The following is a 17,340-nucleotide window of genomic DNA, read 5'->3' as shown; positions in this document are numbered from 1 at the left end:
TCCAGTCATGGACCCCTAGCTGAGGAATGGCCCGGGTGCAGTTTAAATCCATAGGCTGTACGTTGGACAACCCTGCTCTAGACCTTTTTATCTTGTTGGTCTAAGTGTCTGCGTTCTTTAATTTCCAAACTCTACCTAGTACAATTATATTGACGTTTGTTTTGAGTTGGTTAGATGAGGATAAATTATGGTTTGTAATTGCTTCCAATTCATACATTATCCTGAAGTATTTTAATTTAGAACTAATTACAGTATGTTCTAGACATTATAATTGTTAAAATAAGGGAACATGATTTCATTTAATGACAACATCAGTATTACTGGTTATGTAAAACAGCCTTGACTTCATCCTTGGATTTGGGTAATTAAAATTTCACAAATCTATTGAAAGTATCTAACTTGAAGCTTGTGGAGGACTTCCATTATAACCAGATTGATTTGTTCTAGGAGTGAAAGCTTGACAGCAGAGAGCCATTCTGTGCAATCAAATTCTACCTACAAACTGACTAAATCAAGAAGTGAATCAGACTTGTCTCAGCCTGAATCTGATGAGGAAGGTTGTGCATTTGTGAGTATTTCAGTCATTAAAGTTGCTTCCATAATTTAAAAAAAACGATTTCTGTAGCACCTTTCACAACCACATAATGTCCAAAAGTGCTTTACAGCCAGTGAAGTACTTTTGAAGTGTAGTCATTGTTGTGATGTAGAAACGCAGCAGCCAATTTCCACAAAGCAAACTTCCACAAACAGCAAGGTGAAATGACCAGATAATCTGTTTTTGTGATGTCGATTGAGGGTTAAATATTGGCCAGGATTCCCTGCTCCTCTTTGAAATATTGCCATTGGATCTTATACATCCATCTGAGAAAGCAGAAGTCTCATCCAAAAGACAGCACCTCCTTCAGTCCTGCAGTGAAGTGTCAGCTAGATTTCTTTTTGTGTGTCAAGTCCTGGAGTGGGACTTGACGCCACAACCTTCTGACTCGGGCAAGAGTGCTACCAACTGAGCCATGGCTGACAGCAAGTGGCTGTGTGGGCTAGTTTGAATCCAACTAGACTATTGGTTTGAAAGCTCTGTCTTTTAGTTGTAAGGTTCCGACATGAAAGATGTTTGTACAGTCTTGCAGATACAGAATTTGATAGTTCCATTCAGAAAAAAGCAATGATAATGTATAACTGCAGGAAGGCATACTATTTTGTGGGTGGGGAAAGTCACATTGTTGGAGCCAAGTGCTAAGATTCTTGGAGGAGTTTAATTGCATCTGCACAGCCTCCATTTTTTTTTTTTAGGCACCCCATGTCCACCAAGGTTTCAAAATGGGATCTAAAATACACTTGCACACTTCCAATGAGAAGTTCGCAGGGTGCCATCTCAGGTAAGGGTTTGCACACATGTGCCTAATGACTGCGGGCAGCATACAGAGCAGCCAGGTCATGATGCAAATCAATGTTCAATGTTGGTTGAAAGCCAACACTGCCATTTTTGAACACTACACTCCAGCCAGTGCCCAATCTCAACCTTGTACAATTGGACACTGTGTGAAACGGCATGAAGGACATCCCCCACCAGCACTATTTATAGGGATCATGAAGTACTTGCAAATTAGTTTCTGGATTGTTTCATCTGGCTGCTGGTGCAACAGTACACATTTTTGGAGGTTTCCTAAACTTGATTAAAGGACCGGTCTGGCTATTTAAAAGCTTGTGCTGAAAGAAGTTAATTTCCGGATATGGGTGGGCTGGTAGGGCTTGCTCTGGTAATTGAACATTACTAGGAGAATGAAGAGAGGCCATACAGCGCAAGACAAACTCCTAGAATGAGGAGGGTGGAAGCAGGGCATTCAACAGGAGACCATATCCACCAAGCATCTTTAGCGAGTGCCTCTCCTATTTCAACTTTAGTAAGGACCAGTGAATGAGACGTCTTTGTTTTGCTAAGAGGTTGTGGCTGAAATGTGCCAACTACTGAATCCATAACTGCAGCTACGACGTAGGGCAAGGATAGCATGGCCCGTGGCTGTCAAGTTGACCATGGCTCTTAATTTTTATGCCTCTGGCTCCTTTCAGGCTGCTGGTTGAGAAATAAGCAATATCTCTCAGTTTGCAGTGCACCGCTGTATAAACGAGGTCACTGAGGCTGTCTGTACAATGTGGAGCATGTATGTGTCGTTCCCTTTTGCCAGAGACGAGCAGGAGGAGCAAATATGAGGTTTTGCACGATTGTAGGCTTCCCCATGGTGCAGGATGTCATTGAATTCATGCATATTGCCTTGAGTGCCACTCATATGAACTTGGCTGTATTGATAAACGGGGATTGCACTCCCTCAGTGTGCAGTTGGTGTATGACCATAGGCAACACACCATGCAGGTGAATGTATACTATCCTAGCAGCAGTCCTCCATTCCACCTGTATTTGAACCAGCACAGCAAGTTGAAGGCTGGCTACTGGGAGACTAGGGCTATCCCCTCATAAAATCACTTGCGACTGCTCAGGAACTTGTGCACTGCAGGCCTACAACGAGAGCCACGTGACCATGGAACATTTATAAAGGAGTCCATCTGAGCGGAATTGAATGTAATTGCATTTAAGCTTGAGGAATTTTAAGATCAAGTGGTTCAGAAATCTGCCCTGAGCATCACCCACCTACAGAATTGGCCGCACACTTGGGTCAGAATGGCAAATTTCCACCAATCGTGCCTGTTCGTGGGGTGTTCATCACATTGCGTCTAGATTCTCGGGTGTACAGGAACCCATGGTCACGTGAGTCCAACGTTAATCACCTGTAGCTGAAATGACTAACAATCAGTTGAAGCCTGACCCAGGTCTTTTTATTCCCCCCACTTCTGCAATTACTTTAAATTAGATTAAATTCAGTCAGTTGATCTCCCTTTGGGACCCAAGGCTTGTAAGCAGCAGACAGTTGAAACTACACAGTTGTGTCCTGCTCTGTTGCTGTGAAGGCAGCCATGACCACTCGTCAATTGAAGTTAATAAGACGAAGAGCGTTAAATCAGTTGGTTGAAGTGATTCATTTGCTGACAATCCCACTCTTCTGAAATGTGGGGAATGCCATGTTCCAGTCACAAATTGAGTAGGATCAATTACACCGCTTGATTGCGTTGATTAATGGAGATTTTACTGTCGGGCTTATTATAATGAGTTTGTGTGGAACCTTGGGTGTAACTTGGAGGGGAATGCTGAGGGTGAATGGGTTTTTAAACCAGCAAGTACTCGAACGGAAAATGTTTATGGGCGCAATTCGCTTTTAAAACTCAGCAAGCTTTAATGCTATTTCATTCGATTCTTTTTGTTTTTTACAGCACTGAAACAGGCTTTTCGGCCCACCGAGTCTGTGCCGACCATCAACCACCCATTTATACTAATCCTACATTAATCCCATATTCCAACCACATCCCCACCTTCTCTCAATTCCCCTACCACCTACCTATTTATAATGGCCAATTGACCTATCAACCTGCAAGCCTTTGGCTGTGGGAGGAAACTGGAGCACCTGGCGAAAACCACAGGGAGAACTTGCAAACTCCGCACAGGCAGTACCCAGAATTGAGCCCGGGTCGCTGGAGCTGTGAGGCTGCGGTGCTAACCACTGTGCCGCCCACAGATTAGGCTAATATCATTGAGTGGAAATCATGAGGAAACCACAGACAGAGTTTACCTCCTCCATGAATCCTTTCCATACTAATGGACCAACATTTTAGTAATAACTGGCACTTCTGACACCCTCACACAGTCCATAATGGTTGTCAGGGCCTCATTTGTGAAACAGACTTTTTATGGTCTCCTTGCTTACGCCATAAGTACTCATATTTGTGTACTCCAAAGCTGGATCGACACAACACCATCTTCAAAGTGGGTTGGTAGTTGATTTGAAAAGCATTTTTCCACTGCATTCTGTTTGGCTGCTGAGTAATGTGTTAGTAATTGTGCATCCAACGGCCGAGAAACTGCACATTTGTGGCGAACTTAAAAAAAAAATTCACATAATGTACGAATACTTTGTAGCAAATTAAAGCCCATGTTGGAAAAGTTAACACTGGTATATATGTTGAACTGAGTTGAACAGATTGCACATGCCATTCATACAGCAGTGGTCAGTCGAAGCTACTCTGCTGTGCTTTCTAATAATGGCAGTTCGCCTATGGTGGACATTCAGTTGGCTGATTAACTCTTGTAGATTGATGCTATAAAAGCCCAGGATTTGAGAAAATTGTCAGCTTTTATCTGCAAGCAGGCCTATTTTGATGCATTTTACAAAGGCTGTCATCTAATCAGTTAATTTTCGGAGATTAACTTCTTTAACTCTTAATGCAAACTTTGCTTTTTGAAGTTATTTTAAATTTCCTTTCCTCCTGTCATTAGGCCATGCACTAACATCAACCAAGTGAGCAGGCCTCAGGTTTCAGATGATATTCACTGAGATGTGAGAGTAGTGAACATGTTCCCTCACTCTCTGGGGGGGACGCTTAGCCTTGCCTGGCACTTTCTAACTTTGTAATTGAAATTGGTAATACAGTAGTTTGGTGGAGGGGAATAACTGCTCTGTCCCCACTCATCAGTGTGGTACCCCATAATCACCTGACAAGTTTAAAAAAAAAAGTTTAGGCCATACGAATGCATGAAGCACTTGTGCAATATTTACACAGGGTAGTTTCAAGGTCTTCGTGAAATTAACTATCTCATCACACCATAATGAGTTAATACCCTTGATTTGCCTCTAATACCCAAAGTGATGAATTCCCAGGTTCCACTGTACTGTCAGAATGAAGTTATCAATTGACACAAACCTTGGTGGTTTCGTGCTGATAGGTAGCATTCTACATCTGGATTTAAACTTGGTGCACTGTCCTGAGGTCCCTCCCGCCTGCCCATAACGCAGCAGAGCTCAACTTTCCACATGCTGATCCTCGGTGCAAGCGCTGATTAGGTGATCCTGACTCATATATGGGACACCCAGCATTTAGCTGTGAAGTACAGAAGATTTGTATGAATCTAAAAATAGGAAAACTGAATTTTTATTTGATTTTTTTTTTGAATGATAGCATAAGTAATAAAACAAACTTGAAGCAGATGATACAGTAATTGTATCAATTATATATGTGAATAAAACCAAGATTAACAGATTAAAATTTTTAATCAAGACTAATTGCAATTTTAAAATTTTTTATTTGTCCGCCTATTTTTACACATTAAAACGGAGAACTGGCTGTGCAAATTAACATTTATCTGTGTTTCTTTCAGCTTGACCATTCCAAGACAAGTAACCTCAACTGCAGTGGTCAGAAGGCTAAAAGATGTATTCACAATTTTGCGGCCTCTATTTTGAAACTGAAATAAAGGTGTCATTTTTTTAAGGTTTATTGACTTGTACATTTTAGAAAGTGCACTTCATTTATTATTCAATGTATTTTTTTTTCCAAAGAACTCCAGAAGAAATGTGGATGTGGACTTAGATTTGGCATCCGTTCAGAGAAGACGGGGTGAGTCTTGTGTAGATCTCTGATGCTTTTGGAATTTAGATGTTAATGTACTGAAAAGGGTTGCTCTAGAATAGCATATCAATTTCTCTAGAATTCTCATTGTTCATTTCAGCTTAATTGGTTTATATAAGCATCAGTACACAGTTTTAGGTAGAATTTTGTAATACCCCTTATATATAATTTAATTTTATTTGTAGTATCTTCATCCTTGGCTTGTGTTTATTTAAAGCATCATAAATTCAATGCAGGCGTGAGTAAAATATACTAGTACCACCAGCTGTCCTGACTCTCTGCATAATTGTAGTCATGATCATAATTCTCGTGTTCGAGGAAAACAGGAAACATATTTGAGTGTATAATGTGAAAGAAGACATTTAATCTATGTAAACTGGTAAAGGTTACAGACGAGCCTAAATTTAGCTTACTGCTATATTAAAAATCTAAAAGGTTTTGATGCTTGACAATATGCAAGAATGATCAATGTAAAAATTGTCTGAAGTTATACTTTATATGGCATGGCATTAGTATTTCTCCAGTTAGTTTGAACTGTGTGGGAAATCTTCTAATGGCTGATCAGAATTTTTCACGGTTGTATAATGTCCAAGGCACTCAGCTGTTTCAAACATAAACTTTCCAAGCATGTGTTGTATCAAATGTCTCCTTTTGTCTTTTGATTTTATGCGGTAGCGTGTTTACTCCTTGTTGGCCAGTTGAGTCCCAGAAACAAAAGGAGCTGCAAGCAAGTAAATGACGGCATGTTTAACATTTTTGAAAGTTTAAAGCTTGCCTACATATATTACGCCATATACAGTATATATCGTCCCTTAATTGTTGCAGCGTTGGTTTGTCCCATTTGTTACGCACCGTGATTGTTGGGCCAGTAGGTTGGATCGTTATGTGTGCTGATGCTGCTTCGCCTCAGCGGAAAACCACAGCTTAAGCCAACGCAGTTATTGGTAACCTGTGTCACTATATACCAATTAGTTCTGGAAGTTCCTTGTAGCTGTGTTCAGGTTTGCTATGAGCTTCTACAGCAGGGCTTCCAAAAAAAAAAAGCATTAATAAGTTTAGCTAGGAACCTTCAAGACCTGCCAAGAGAGCCAATAATTCCGCTGCCCCCCACCATTTATCTTACTACTTTTATTCCAAATAACAGAATATAAGATTCTGGCAGTCTGTTGTTTTTAATCTGCTTTTTGCATGACATCCTTTTTTGTTCTTTGATCTGCTTGTTATGCTAATAAATGAGAGCACATAAAGTTGGTGCTTGTGTTCTTGCATGCAAACATCTCTACTTGTGTTTTCTTATTTCCATTGTTTCATACTCTGCAGGACCTCCTTACAGCCCAACAGACTCGCTGAGAGCCACTTGGACACGGCTGAAATACAGCAGGGATCTGCCCTATGGTTCCTCCCACTTGTACAATGCATCAGATTTTGATCTGAATCAGTCCCTTGGAATCCACACATTCATTGAAAACATTGTTAATTTTGTGAGTGGAGGTGTGGGAACTTCCCCAGGTTTTAAAGAGCCTGAAGAAAACATGTCCTCCAATCCTCAGGCCATCATCATTGCCATGGAGCAGCAGCAGCTTAGGTCTGAGGTATGCAGTGGGAGTTCTTGCATGTATTTAGCCCAGTTGACCAGAGGGGCAGAAACCTTGAAGATTTGCATTTATATGCTTATGGTTTTGCTGTTTAGAGAAAGTCATGTCAAACAGTAAATTTAATTATATTTATTTTTGGACCAATTTCTATTTGTGTTAAGTATTGAAGTTGGATTAACTAGACATGACATGAGCTGTTTCACAGGCTTAAGGATAGGGGTAGGGCTCAGTAGTAAGGGGTTGGGTCCTGGCTTGTGCATCAGGATGGGTCAGTGGGTTGTGGCCCAAGGTGGGGTATTGTGGAGGTTGGAGATAAGGAGCTGTAGGGAGATAGGAGTCGGGCTGGGAGTGGCGGCAATTTTTGGGGTTGGGGGAGTGGAGGTAGGGAAAGTGCGATGATGGTGAGGTTAATGTGGGGTAGAGAGTACTCCTACTCCTCCCAGCTCCACATTCCGTTAAGTTACTTGCTTCCTTTGTTGCAGACTGTGGCTGATTTCCCTAATGCAGCTGCAAGAGGAGCAGCTGCCAGAGGACCTCAAGCAGGCATGAGGCTCTTATTTGCATTTGCAAAGCAGTAATGCCTGCGAATGAAAGACATTTCTTGTTTGTCCTTACCCAATATGGTGTTGGGGAACTTCCAGCCAGAAATGTATGCATGCTTCTTGCCAGCCAATATGGCCCCAATTTCTAAGCCAATGTGCTTTTTAAAAAAAAATTCATTCATAAGATTTGGGAATTGCTGGCAAGGTCAGCATCTGTTACCCATCTCTCATTGCCCTTGAGAAAGTGGTGGTGAGCCACCACCTTAAACAGCTTCAGTCTGTGTGGTGAAGGTACTCTCACGTTATTGTTCTGTAGGGAAATCCAGAATTTTGACCCAGCAACCATGTGGGAATGACGATTTTTCCAAGTTTTTATTTATTTATTCATGGGATATAGATGTCGCTGGCTAGGCCAGCATTTATTGCCCATCCCTAATTGCCCTTGCGAAGGTGGTGGTGAGCTGCCTTCTTGAATCACTGCAGTCCATGTGGGATAGGTACACCCACAGTGCTGTTAGGAAGGGAGTTCCAGGATTTTGACCCAGCGACAGTGATGGAACGGCGCTCTAGTTCCAAGTCAGGAAGGTTTGTGATTTGGAGGATAACTTGCAGGTGGTGGTGGTCCTGTGTGCTTGTTACCTGTGCCCTCTAGGAATTAGAGACCACGGGTTTGGAAGGTGCTGCTGAAGAAACCATGGCGAGTTATTGCATTGCATTCTGTAGATGGGACACGTTGGAAAAAATACTAATAGAATTCTAGGTTTTACCACAAGTATAGAATATAAAGACTAAGAGGTAATGATGACATGATATAAAACCTTTGTTAGAGTACTGTGTGCATTATTGCACTATATGAAGGATTTTGAAGCTTTAGAAAGGATATGCTAGGATGATGCATGTTTTTGGGAAAATACAAATATGAGGAAAGACTTGGAAAAGGAACCTTTTTTTCCCATTGGAACGTGGCCAATTATGGAGTGATATGATAGAAGTATTTAGGATTATGAAAGGATGGAACAAGGCAGATAGAAATACTGTTTCCAGTAGCTGAGGAGCAAGGGCCCATAGATTTAAAAAAAAAAAAATTAAATGTGATTTAGAACAGAGGGCAGGAGAAACTTTTTCACAAAGTTGTGAGGCTGTGGAATTCACTTCCCACGTTAATGGTTAAGGCTGACATGGACTAGTTGGGTGAATGGCTTGTTTGTGTTTTAATTTCTTTGTACAGAGGAAATATCTTCAGAAAAAAAGATAATTTCGATAAGTTTAGTTCGAATGAACTCTTCAGTTATTGATGCAAAGGAATACCAAGCTCTGCAAATAATACATATCGTTCACTTTTTTTGTTAGCTACGTCTGGCAGCGCTTCATCAAATCCTGGTGTTGCTTTCTGGAATGGAGGAAAAGGGCAGCCAATCAGCAGGAAGTAATTGCCTGGCTTCATGGTTCCACTCTGCTTCTTTGCTCACTTCAGTCAGATTACAATTTCTGGCAGGATGCTTTGGCCTGGGCACAGTAGGCAATGCAGGAATAAAAGGTGAAAGTGTTCAACTGCATCACTATCAGGTACTGGCCAAGTGTAATCATCAGATCAATGGGGTGGTGGTTGAGAATAATCTGAAATACCAAGTCTGTTGATTTATAACAAGGCTCCAGTTTATTGAAGTACCTCTTATTTTAACAATCCTGTTTTAAAAGAGTAAGATGATCCATGGAAACACCACATGCAAAAAACATCATTAGATAATGTTAACCAGTCACAAATAACTCCAAATAGACCTTTTCTTGGTATTCTAAATTTCATTATATTAATGAACTTTGACATGTTAGCTCTTACACTGTATATCTGTTCGACTTCAGTCTTGTTCTATGTTAAAGATGCTGTATGAATGCAAGTTATTTAAGGATTTTTATTTTTATTAACTACCTTTTTGAAATTAAAAATTATTCCAAATCAGATTTCATAGAAAATTGCTATGCTTGCCAACCCACGTGTTTTCCTGAAATATATAATAAGTTTTGTGAATCATGAGGTTTGATTCTGTGGACGGGTCTACCCACCCCCCACACCCCGCCCCCTGAGGGGGAAAAGTCAGACCTGTCCTTTAGGCCTTCACTTCCTGAAATTGAAACGTGGGTCTGCTTTGAATTCCCAGCACTTTCCCAACTAGAGCAGCTGACCTGGGGATGAGCTAAAATTGCTCCCCCAGTGTTGTTAATGGGAATGTAATGCAGTAAAAATGGCATATCTGACAATGGCATTCCCTGTTATTCTTTGTAGTACTAAGCTTTATACTAATAGCAGTATTGAGTAGACTTTCCCCAAAAAACTAAGTAATGCTGAGCCATCAGGATTTTTAAAATAGTTTTCTTTCACTGGTGGATTCCATCTCACATATTAGCAGAGAGCTACCCAGTCACTGTGCCTGTTACGGCACCCAGCTAATACACCCCCTCCCTCCATTTCTCAACCCAACCTTAGCACACACAAGTCAATTGTAGTTTTAAGTTGAAATAAAGCTTAGAGGCCAGTGGATAATAGGATCAGGGTGCACGGATAGATTTCAGTCCCCTTTGTCTACACTTATGATGAAAACTGCCTATGTAAACTTGTCACTTTGTCATTGCAGCAGCTCCACTGGGCATAGGATGTAATTACAGTTTGACAAATGTACATTTGGCAGTTTCCATTATAAATGTAGACCAACTAATCTAAAATAGAAAAAGTGACAGGAAGTGTGTGTAGGTGTAAGATTTTTAAATAATTACATCTTTTTAAATATGTTGTGAAATTGAGGTTTATCAAAGTGTCAGCTATGGTTGCTAACGCTCTTGCCTCTGAGTCATAAAATTATGGGTTAGAGTCCCACTTGAGAGGTTTGAGCACACAATCTAGGTTGTCATTCCCAATGCATTACTGAGGAAGTACTACACTGTTGGAGATACTGTCTTTCAGATGAGCCATTAAACCCATGGCACTATTTTAAAAGAAAAGCAGGGAACTTCTTCCCAGTGTCCTGCCCAATATTTATCCCTCAGCTACATCACTAATAAATTTACCTGGTCATTTCTCATTACTATTTGTGGGACCTTGCAGATTGGCTGCCACGTTTCCCCACATCACAACAGTGACTACACTTCAAAAAGTACTTCACTGGCTGTAAAGGCCTGCTACCCGACCCGAACCCGATGGGACCCGACGACATGTGTCTGGTTTGGTTGGGTCGCTCTTCTGGGTCCGGCTTTCAGGCTTGGGTCGGGCCGGGTCCGGGTCAGACACACACACAGTATTCCACAGACTCTGAGTCTGCGCAGTGAGTGAGTGAGCATCTCTGACGTCATCGCGCACATGCTGCAGCAGTGCAGCTTCCTTGCATTTCATCCATCCAAAAGTGGTAAGTACAGTGAGTGCACTATGGTCGGGTCGGGCACGGGAAAAAATGGAAGGACTCTGGCTGGGTGGGGCTTGGGTCTGATGTGGTTCTGTTGGGTGCGGATTGGGTTTTTTTTTTCCAGACCCGAGCAGGCCTTTACTGTAAAGTGCTTTGGGACATCCTGAGGTTTTGAAAAGTGCTATATAAGTCAATGTCTTCCTTTTGAATTCCAGTCTGTTTGTAAATATTTATAGTATTTGGCTGTAGGGTGCTGAGATGATCAATCAATTTACACGATTTATTAATTTGATCATTTAGGATGGCATCAGGGCTGCCAGGAGAAACATTCAGATGGATATCCAGACTGCGGTTCACAAGATCTATCAACAGTTATCTGCCACCCTAGAGCGGGCTTTGCAAGCAAACAAGCACCATGTTGGTAAGGAGCTGTAATGAAGGATAAGAACTGGATGATTTGAGACAGTCATGGTTATAGAGTTCAATTAAAAAGTGATAGCTGTCATCTTCCTTTCATTTCTCTCCCTCCTTTATGTTGCCATTCCTTTTGAAAAGGTATAAAGTCAAAAACTAAATGCAAATCACAAATAGTTTAGGTATATTTTACAAATCTCTCACTAACAATAATACTGGTCTGCGATAGAATGTTGCTCAGTATCCAAATTCTGTATTTTATTGAATAGCTTCAATTTGGAAACCTTAAAAACTAACAGTTGCAGTTCATTGTTGCTGCACTGAAAGAGGCAGCTATTCCCCAAGATACGGCCTGTAAAATGTCCAAGCGTGAATTCTGAGTTACAAGCTTTCTTTTGAGCTGTAAAGTCTGTAAATAAATTTTAATCATTGAAGAATATGAAACTATATATCATGTTACAGAGAATCCTAGAATGGTTACAGCACGGAAGGAGGTCCATCATGTCCGTGCCAGCTCTCTGCAACAGCAACTTGGCTAGTTCCATTCCCCTTCCCTTTCCCTGTAGCCCCAAAAGTTTTTCTTTTCAGCTGCTTATCCAATCCCTTTTTGAAAGCCACCATTGAATCTGCCTCCAGCACACTCTTGGGCAGTGCATTTCAGATCCTAACCACTTGCTTGCTCCTCAAGCCAGTGTTGGTTCTTTTGCTTATCATCTTAAATAGGTACCTTCTGGTTCTCGACCCTGCCATTCCACCAGTGGGGATGAATGCTTTCTCTCTATCGACTCTGTCTAGACTGCTCGTGATTTTGAACACTTTTATCTAATCTCCCCACAACCTTCTCTAAGAAGAATAGCCCCAGCTTTTCCAATCTATCCACATAATTGAAGTCCTTCATCGCTGGAACCATTTTCGTAAATCTTTTCTGCATCCTTTCTAAAGCTTTCACGTCCTTCCTAAAGTGCAGTGCCCAAAAATTGAACACAATGCTCCAGCTGAGGCAGAACCAGTGTTTTATAAACGTCGATGATAACTTCCTTGCTTTTGTCTCTATTTATAAAGCCCAGTATCCCTTAGTCTTTTTGACCACTTTCTCAACCTGCCCTGCCATTTTAACGATTTCAGCACATGTATTCTCAGGTGTCTGTTTCTGCACCCCCCTTTAGAATTGTACCCTTTATTCTATACTGCCTCTCTTCATTCTTCCTACTAAAATGCTTCACTTCACACTTCTCTACATTAAATTTCATCTGCCACGTATCCACCCATTCCACCAGCTTATCTGTATTCTGTTGAAGTCTACCACTACCCTTCTCATAGTTCACAACACTTCCAAGTTTTCTGTCATTGGCAGATTTTGAAATTGTGCCTTGTACACTCAAGTCTAGGTCATTAACATAGATCAGGAAAAGCAGTGATCCTAGTGCTGATCCTTAGGGAAACCCACTGTATACCTTCCTCTAGTCGGAAAAACAACCGCTGAACACTTATCTGTTTCCTGTCTTTTAGCCAACTTGGTATCCAGGCTGCAACTGTCCCTTTTATTTCACAGTCAACTTTGCTGGCAAGCCTATTATGTATCACTTTATTAAACACCATGTACGCCACACCTACTGCATTACCTTCATTAACTCTGTTACCTCATCAAAAAAACTCAATCAAGTTAGTTAGACACGATTTGCCTTCAACAAATCAGTGCTGGCTTTCCTGAATTAAATCCACACTTGTCCAAGTGATTGTTAACTTTGTCCTGGATTATCATTTCTAAAATATTTACCACCAACATTAAACTGGCTCATCCCGGAGAAATTGGCCCTCCATCAATTAATTATTTTTTACTCTAGATTTCTCCTTGTCTTTTTCCATAGCTAATCTAAACCTCGTGATGCTATGATCGCTGTTCCCTAAATGTTCCGCCACTGACACTTGATATACTTGGCTCACCTCATTCCTCAGAACAAGATCCAGTAATTCCTCCTTCATTGATGGGCCAGAAACATACTGATCAAGAAAATTATTCTTCTGGACACACGTCAGAAACTCTCCTCTCTCTGCCCTTTACACTGTTACTATCCCAGTTTACATTAGGTTAATTGAAGTCCCTCATTATCACTACTCTTTAGTTTTTGCACCTCTCTGTAGTTTCCTTGCAAATTTGCTCCTCTGTATCTTTCCCACTATTTAGTGGCCTATAGAATAAACCCAGGAGTGTAATGGTGCCTCTACTGTTTCTTAACTATAACCAAATAGATTCTGTCCTTGATCCCTCCAGCACTAATATTTTTAATCAATGCTGCCACCTCTCTTCCTCTCTTTCCTGCCCTACCTTTCCTGAACACCCTATAGCCAGGATTAGTACCAGTCCTGCCCTTTTTTGAGCCAGGTCTCCCATTATCGCCACAGCATCATATCCCTTATTGCTATCTGTGCCTGCAGCTCACCAACCTTATTTACCACACTTCGTGCATTTACATACATGTCCCGTAAACCAAATTTAGATCTTATTGCATTCCCTCTTAGTCTGACGCCAAATAACATTTCTAACTCTCTTTTTCTATGTCTCTCCCAATCCTTTGTGCATCTTGTTTCTCCTTTCTAATGCTGCATCCTGGTCCTGGGTCTTGTCCCCCTGTCAAGTTAGTTTAAATCCTCTCCAACAGCACTTGTAGCTTTTATTTTGCTTCAGAATGATCACTGTTAACACTGAAGTCAGATATTTAAACTGAAATCCATGGGTGTGTTTAATGGCATATTCATCAGTTATTCTTGATTCAGTTATGCAATTCTGCAAAATTGTGAACTAAGTATTGAAAAATTGGTTTTCTGAGTAAGATTGCATCTATTATGACTAATAAGTGCAATGAAAATACTAGTGTAAACATATACATGAAACATACTGCAGGTCCATCAACTCTAAAGGAAAAAGACCTCAGGATGGAACAAAATGGAGAGGACTTTATATACTAAAGCTTCTGATATTTCTTCCATTTTCCTCAACTGAGGTTTCTCCTTGTCTGGTGATGGCTCTTGATGACGACCATAGTGTTTTTTGTGCCTCTGCTATCTCCCTCCTCTCCTCACAACAATGACTGGGCCCCTCTTGTCATTGATTACCACCCCACCAGCCTCCTATTTGCCAGATTGCTTCTACCATATTGTCTTCTGGCAAACCTTCTGATCCTCTCCTTCCCTTTCTCTTCCATTTCTAAAGGAGCATTCGCTCTGATACTCTTCCTTTTTCCACCATCCTGTTCCATTTGCTGCCTCTTCTCTATTGTCCAGGGCCCCAGACACTCCTCCCAAGTGAGGCAGCAACTTACACACACTTTCTACAATCTAGTACACAATATTCACTTTCAGTAAAGTCCGCTCCACACTGACAGGCCTTATCACTTTGCTGAACTTCCCGTAGCTCATGGCTTCAACTCCATGTGATATTCCCACTCTGTTCTTTTTTATGTTTGGCCTTTTACACTGTCCCTGAGCAAGCTCAATGCAGACTTTAGGAAAAGTGTCTCCCCTTTTTCTGAACTGTTCTTCGACCCTCTGATCATTGTCCTTCATCTGTTTCCTATCCATCTTCCACATCATTTGCTTTCACTTTGAATATCCCCCCCTTTAGTTTTTTTAATGATTTGTGCCACCTACTCGGCTGTCTTTTTCACTCCCCTTTATGCCTAATGCCTTTTAGGTGCTTGAATAATCTTTGTAAAATTCCCAGCATTTTTTCAGATTTTTCAAATACTTGCTTAGAAGCTATTGAACTCATTAACTGCCTTAATAGTAGACCTGGTGGATCTTCATTTTGTTCAATTCTAGAAAAGTAGCTCACTAATTCACAATTTTCTGTTGAGTACAGTAATCATTTTCTGTCCCGATTTCAGGTTTCCAGCATTTCCAATTTATTTCTAATCACCATGTCGGATTCAAATGTGTGTTTCATAAATATCTTGGGCTTAGTTAAAGAGTTGACAGTTTTTTTTTAAAGAAAAAATCTAGTCCCAGGTATGCTGTCTAGACACATTAATTTTTCAGTCTCCAATCTGTTGATGGAATTACTGGTTTTGGCTGAAAGTAATACATCGAAAAGGTATTTGCCATTTAAATGCAATCCTTTTTCTTTCCTTCCCTCCTCCCTTTCTTCCTTCCCTCATAGCGTGTGCATATTATTAGTGAATCCACATTACTGTATTATTTTAGTTCTATGTCTTTGTCATGTCCTTTTGCTAATCTTTCTCCTTCCTAATTTGTTCAGCTTTCATGCGCACAAAGATGTTCCAATCATATATGTAGGAAAACACTTAACTAGAAGTCCCCATCATTACTGCTATTTTGGCCAGTTGATCTTCCTATACCTACTTTGGCAAGGATGTGTCTATTAGCACATTGTGCGCTACAGCATTCTTTGATGGAGAGGAAGCAATGCATCCTCTAACCTAACAACTTGGCAGATAAAGCTAAAACTTCAGCCACTGCTAGGTGAGAGAGAAATGAGGATCAGCTAGGTGATAGTTATGCATGTAACATTTTTTTTTTGTTTGTTTTAAGAATGGCTGCTGAAATATGTCTGCACCCTTGGTCCAATTATCTGCCCCCTGTCCTCTAATCCTATGTCACCTGAACACTGCTCTTGATCTTGACTTCCTGTATGAAATGCCACCAAAGATGAACTAATGCTTTAGATTTTTTTTACAATAGAGTACAAACACTTTTCGCAATATGTAGAAAGCAAATATTACAGTGCTTTAAAATCACTCCAGTTATCATTACATTGATCATTAGAATGTATTTGTAACAATACTAACAAATATATCTTTTATTTTTATTCCTGGTTTCAGGAGCCCAACAGCGTCTTTTGCTGGTTACAGTATTCGCACTTAGTGTGCGTTACCAGCCAGTGGATGTCTCTTTGGCAATCTCCAGTGGTTTGTTGAATGTACTATCCCAGTTGTGTGGTACTGACACTATGCTAGGACAGCCACTGCAGTTGATACAAAAGCCAGGTGTTTCACAGCTCAGCACAGCTTTGAAGGTTGCCAGCACCAGATTGCTTCAGATTCTAGCCATTACCACAGGGTAAGCACAAACTTCAACTTTCTATCAGTCGCCGCTTTAATGCAGTGGTATCATGATTACATTGATATATTACGAAAGTTTTTTTTTGTTAAGTGTATGTTTTTGAGGACTTGTATTTAAACTGTGAAGATGGATTCATCGGAAGGCTAAAAATTTCATAGAGGCTGGACTTTGCTTTGTTGTAGACAGTTCATTGAAAGGACACTGAGATGTTTAAAAACAGGCTTGCAGAAAGTCATGTGCTTTAAGCAATAAACAACAGAAACCTTGGTGACCTGGAGAAGATGTTTACAGAGAAGTGACAGGTCAGGATTTATAGGGGTTAGGAGGCTTGACTCTTGAGATATCATTTTTGGTTTTACTTTGGACAGTGTGTTGGGGTGTGAACTGTTTTGAAGACAGTTGGGGAAAAAAACAGCCAAGAGAGCAACCACCATCAGCTCACTCGCTTCCATCTCTTTGAGAACTTCCTGAGAATCAATTGTAAGAAATGGAGAAACTGATGCTGCATTTCTCCTGGAAAGCCTGCCAAACTGATCTTCAACGTCACCTGAAAAGAACTGCTCTACAAGAGCCCCAGTGACAGACATCTACGCATATTTGGGACCTCAGCCCAAAAAGGGACGATTGACATCTTTCCATATCTTCTTTGTTTCTTCAAGAATTAGCAGGCATTTGGCCAAAGTATTTTTTTTTTGTCTTTTTTTTTTCTGCAGAGAGAATTTCTGTATTTTTTCAGTGAGTTTGTGTGGGGCATTTAAAAAGGGAACTTTCATATTTCACTATCCAAGGCCCCAAACACTCCTTTCA

General features: G+C 40.7%; 1 protein-coding gene across 10 annotated transcripts in view; it reads left to right on the top strand.

The window, feature by feature from the left end:
* herc1 (HECT and RLD domain containing E3 ubiquitin protein ligase family member 1) overlaps positions 1 to 17,340 on the top strand; it is a 295,507-nt gene that overhangs the window by 145,428 nt on the left and 132,739 nt on the right. For 8 of the 10 annotated variants that reach the window (XM_068015273.1, XM_068015274.1, XM_068015269.1 and 5 more), the window contains exons 24-30: positions 448 to 568; positions 5,442 to 5,499; positions 6,187 to 6,252; positions 6,832 to 7,103; positions 8,999 to 9,214; positions 11,341 to 11,461; positions 16,293 to 16,530. In XM_068015273.1, the coding sequence (XP_067871374.1) occupies positions 448 to 568; positions 5,442 to 5,499; positions 6,187 to 6,252; positions 6,832 to 7,103; positions 8,999 to 9,214; positions 11,341 to 11,461; positions 16,293 to 16,530 (1,092 nt within the window). The remainder of the gene's footprint in view (positions 1 to 447; positions 569 to 5,441; positions 5,500 to 6,186; positions 6,253 to 6,831; positions 7,104 to 8,998; positions 9,215 to 11,340; positions 11,462 to 16,292; positions 16,531 to 17,340) is intronic. The other 2 variants (XM_068015277.1, XM_068015276.1) reach the window with 1 other exon arrangement.

This window comes from Heterodontus francisci, chromosome 35 (assembly GCF_036365525.1).
Source record: "Heterodontus francisci isolate sHetFra1 chromosome 35, sHetFra1.hap1, whole genome shotgun sequence".
NCBI lineage: Eukaryota > Metazoa > Chordata > Chondrichthyes > Heterodontiformes > Heterodontidae > Heterodontus > Heterodontus francisci.
Note: the sequence above shows the minus strand (reverse complement) of the source record. Positions and strands in the feature narration are given on the sequence as shown.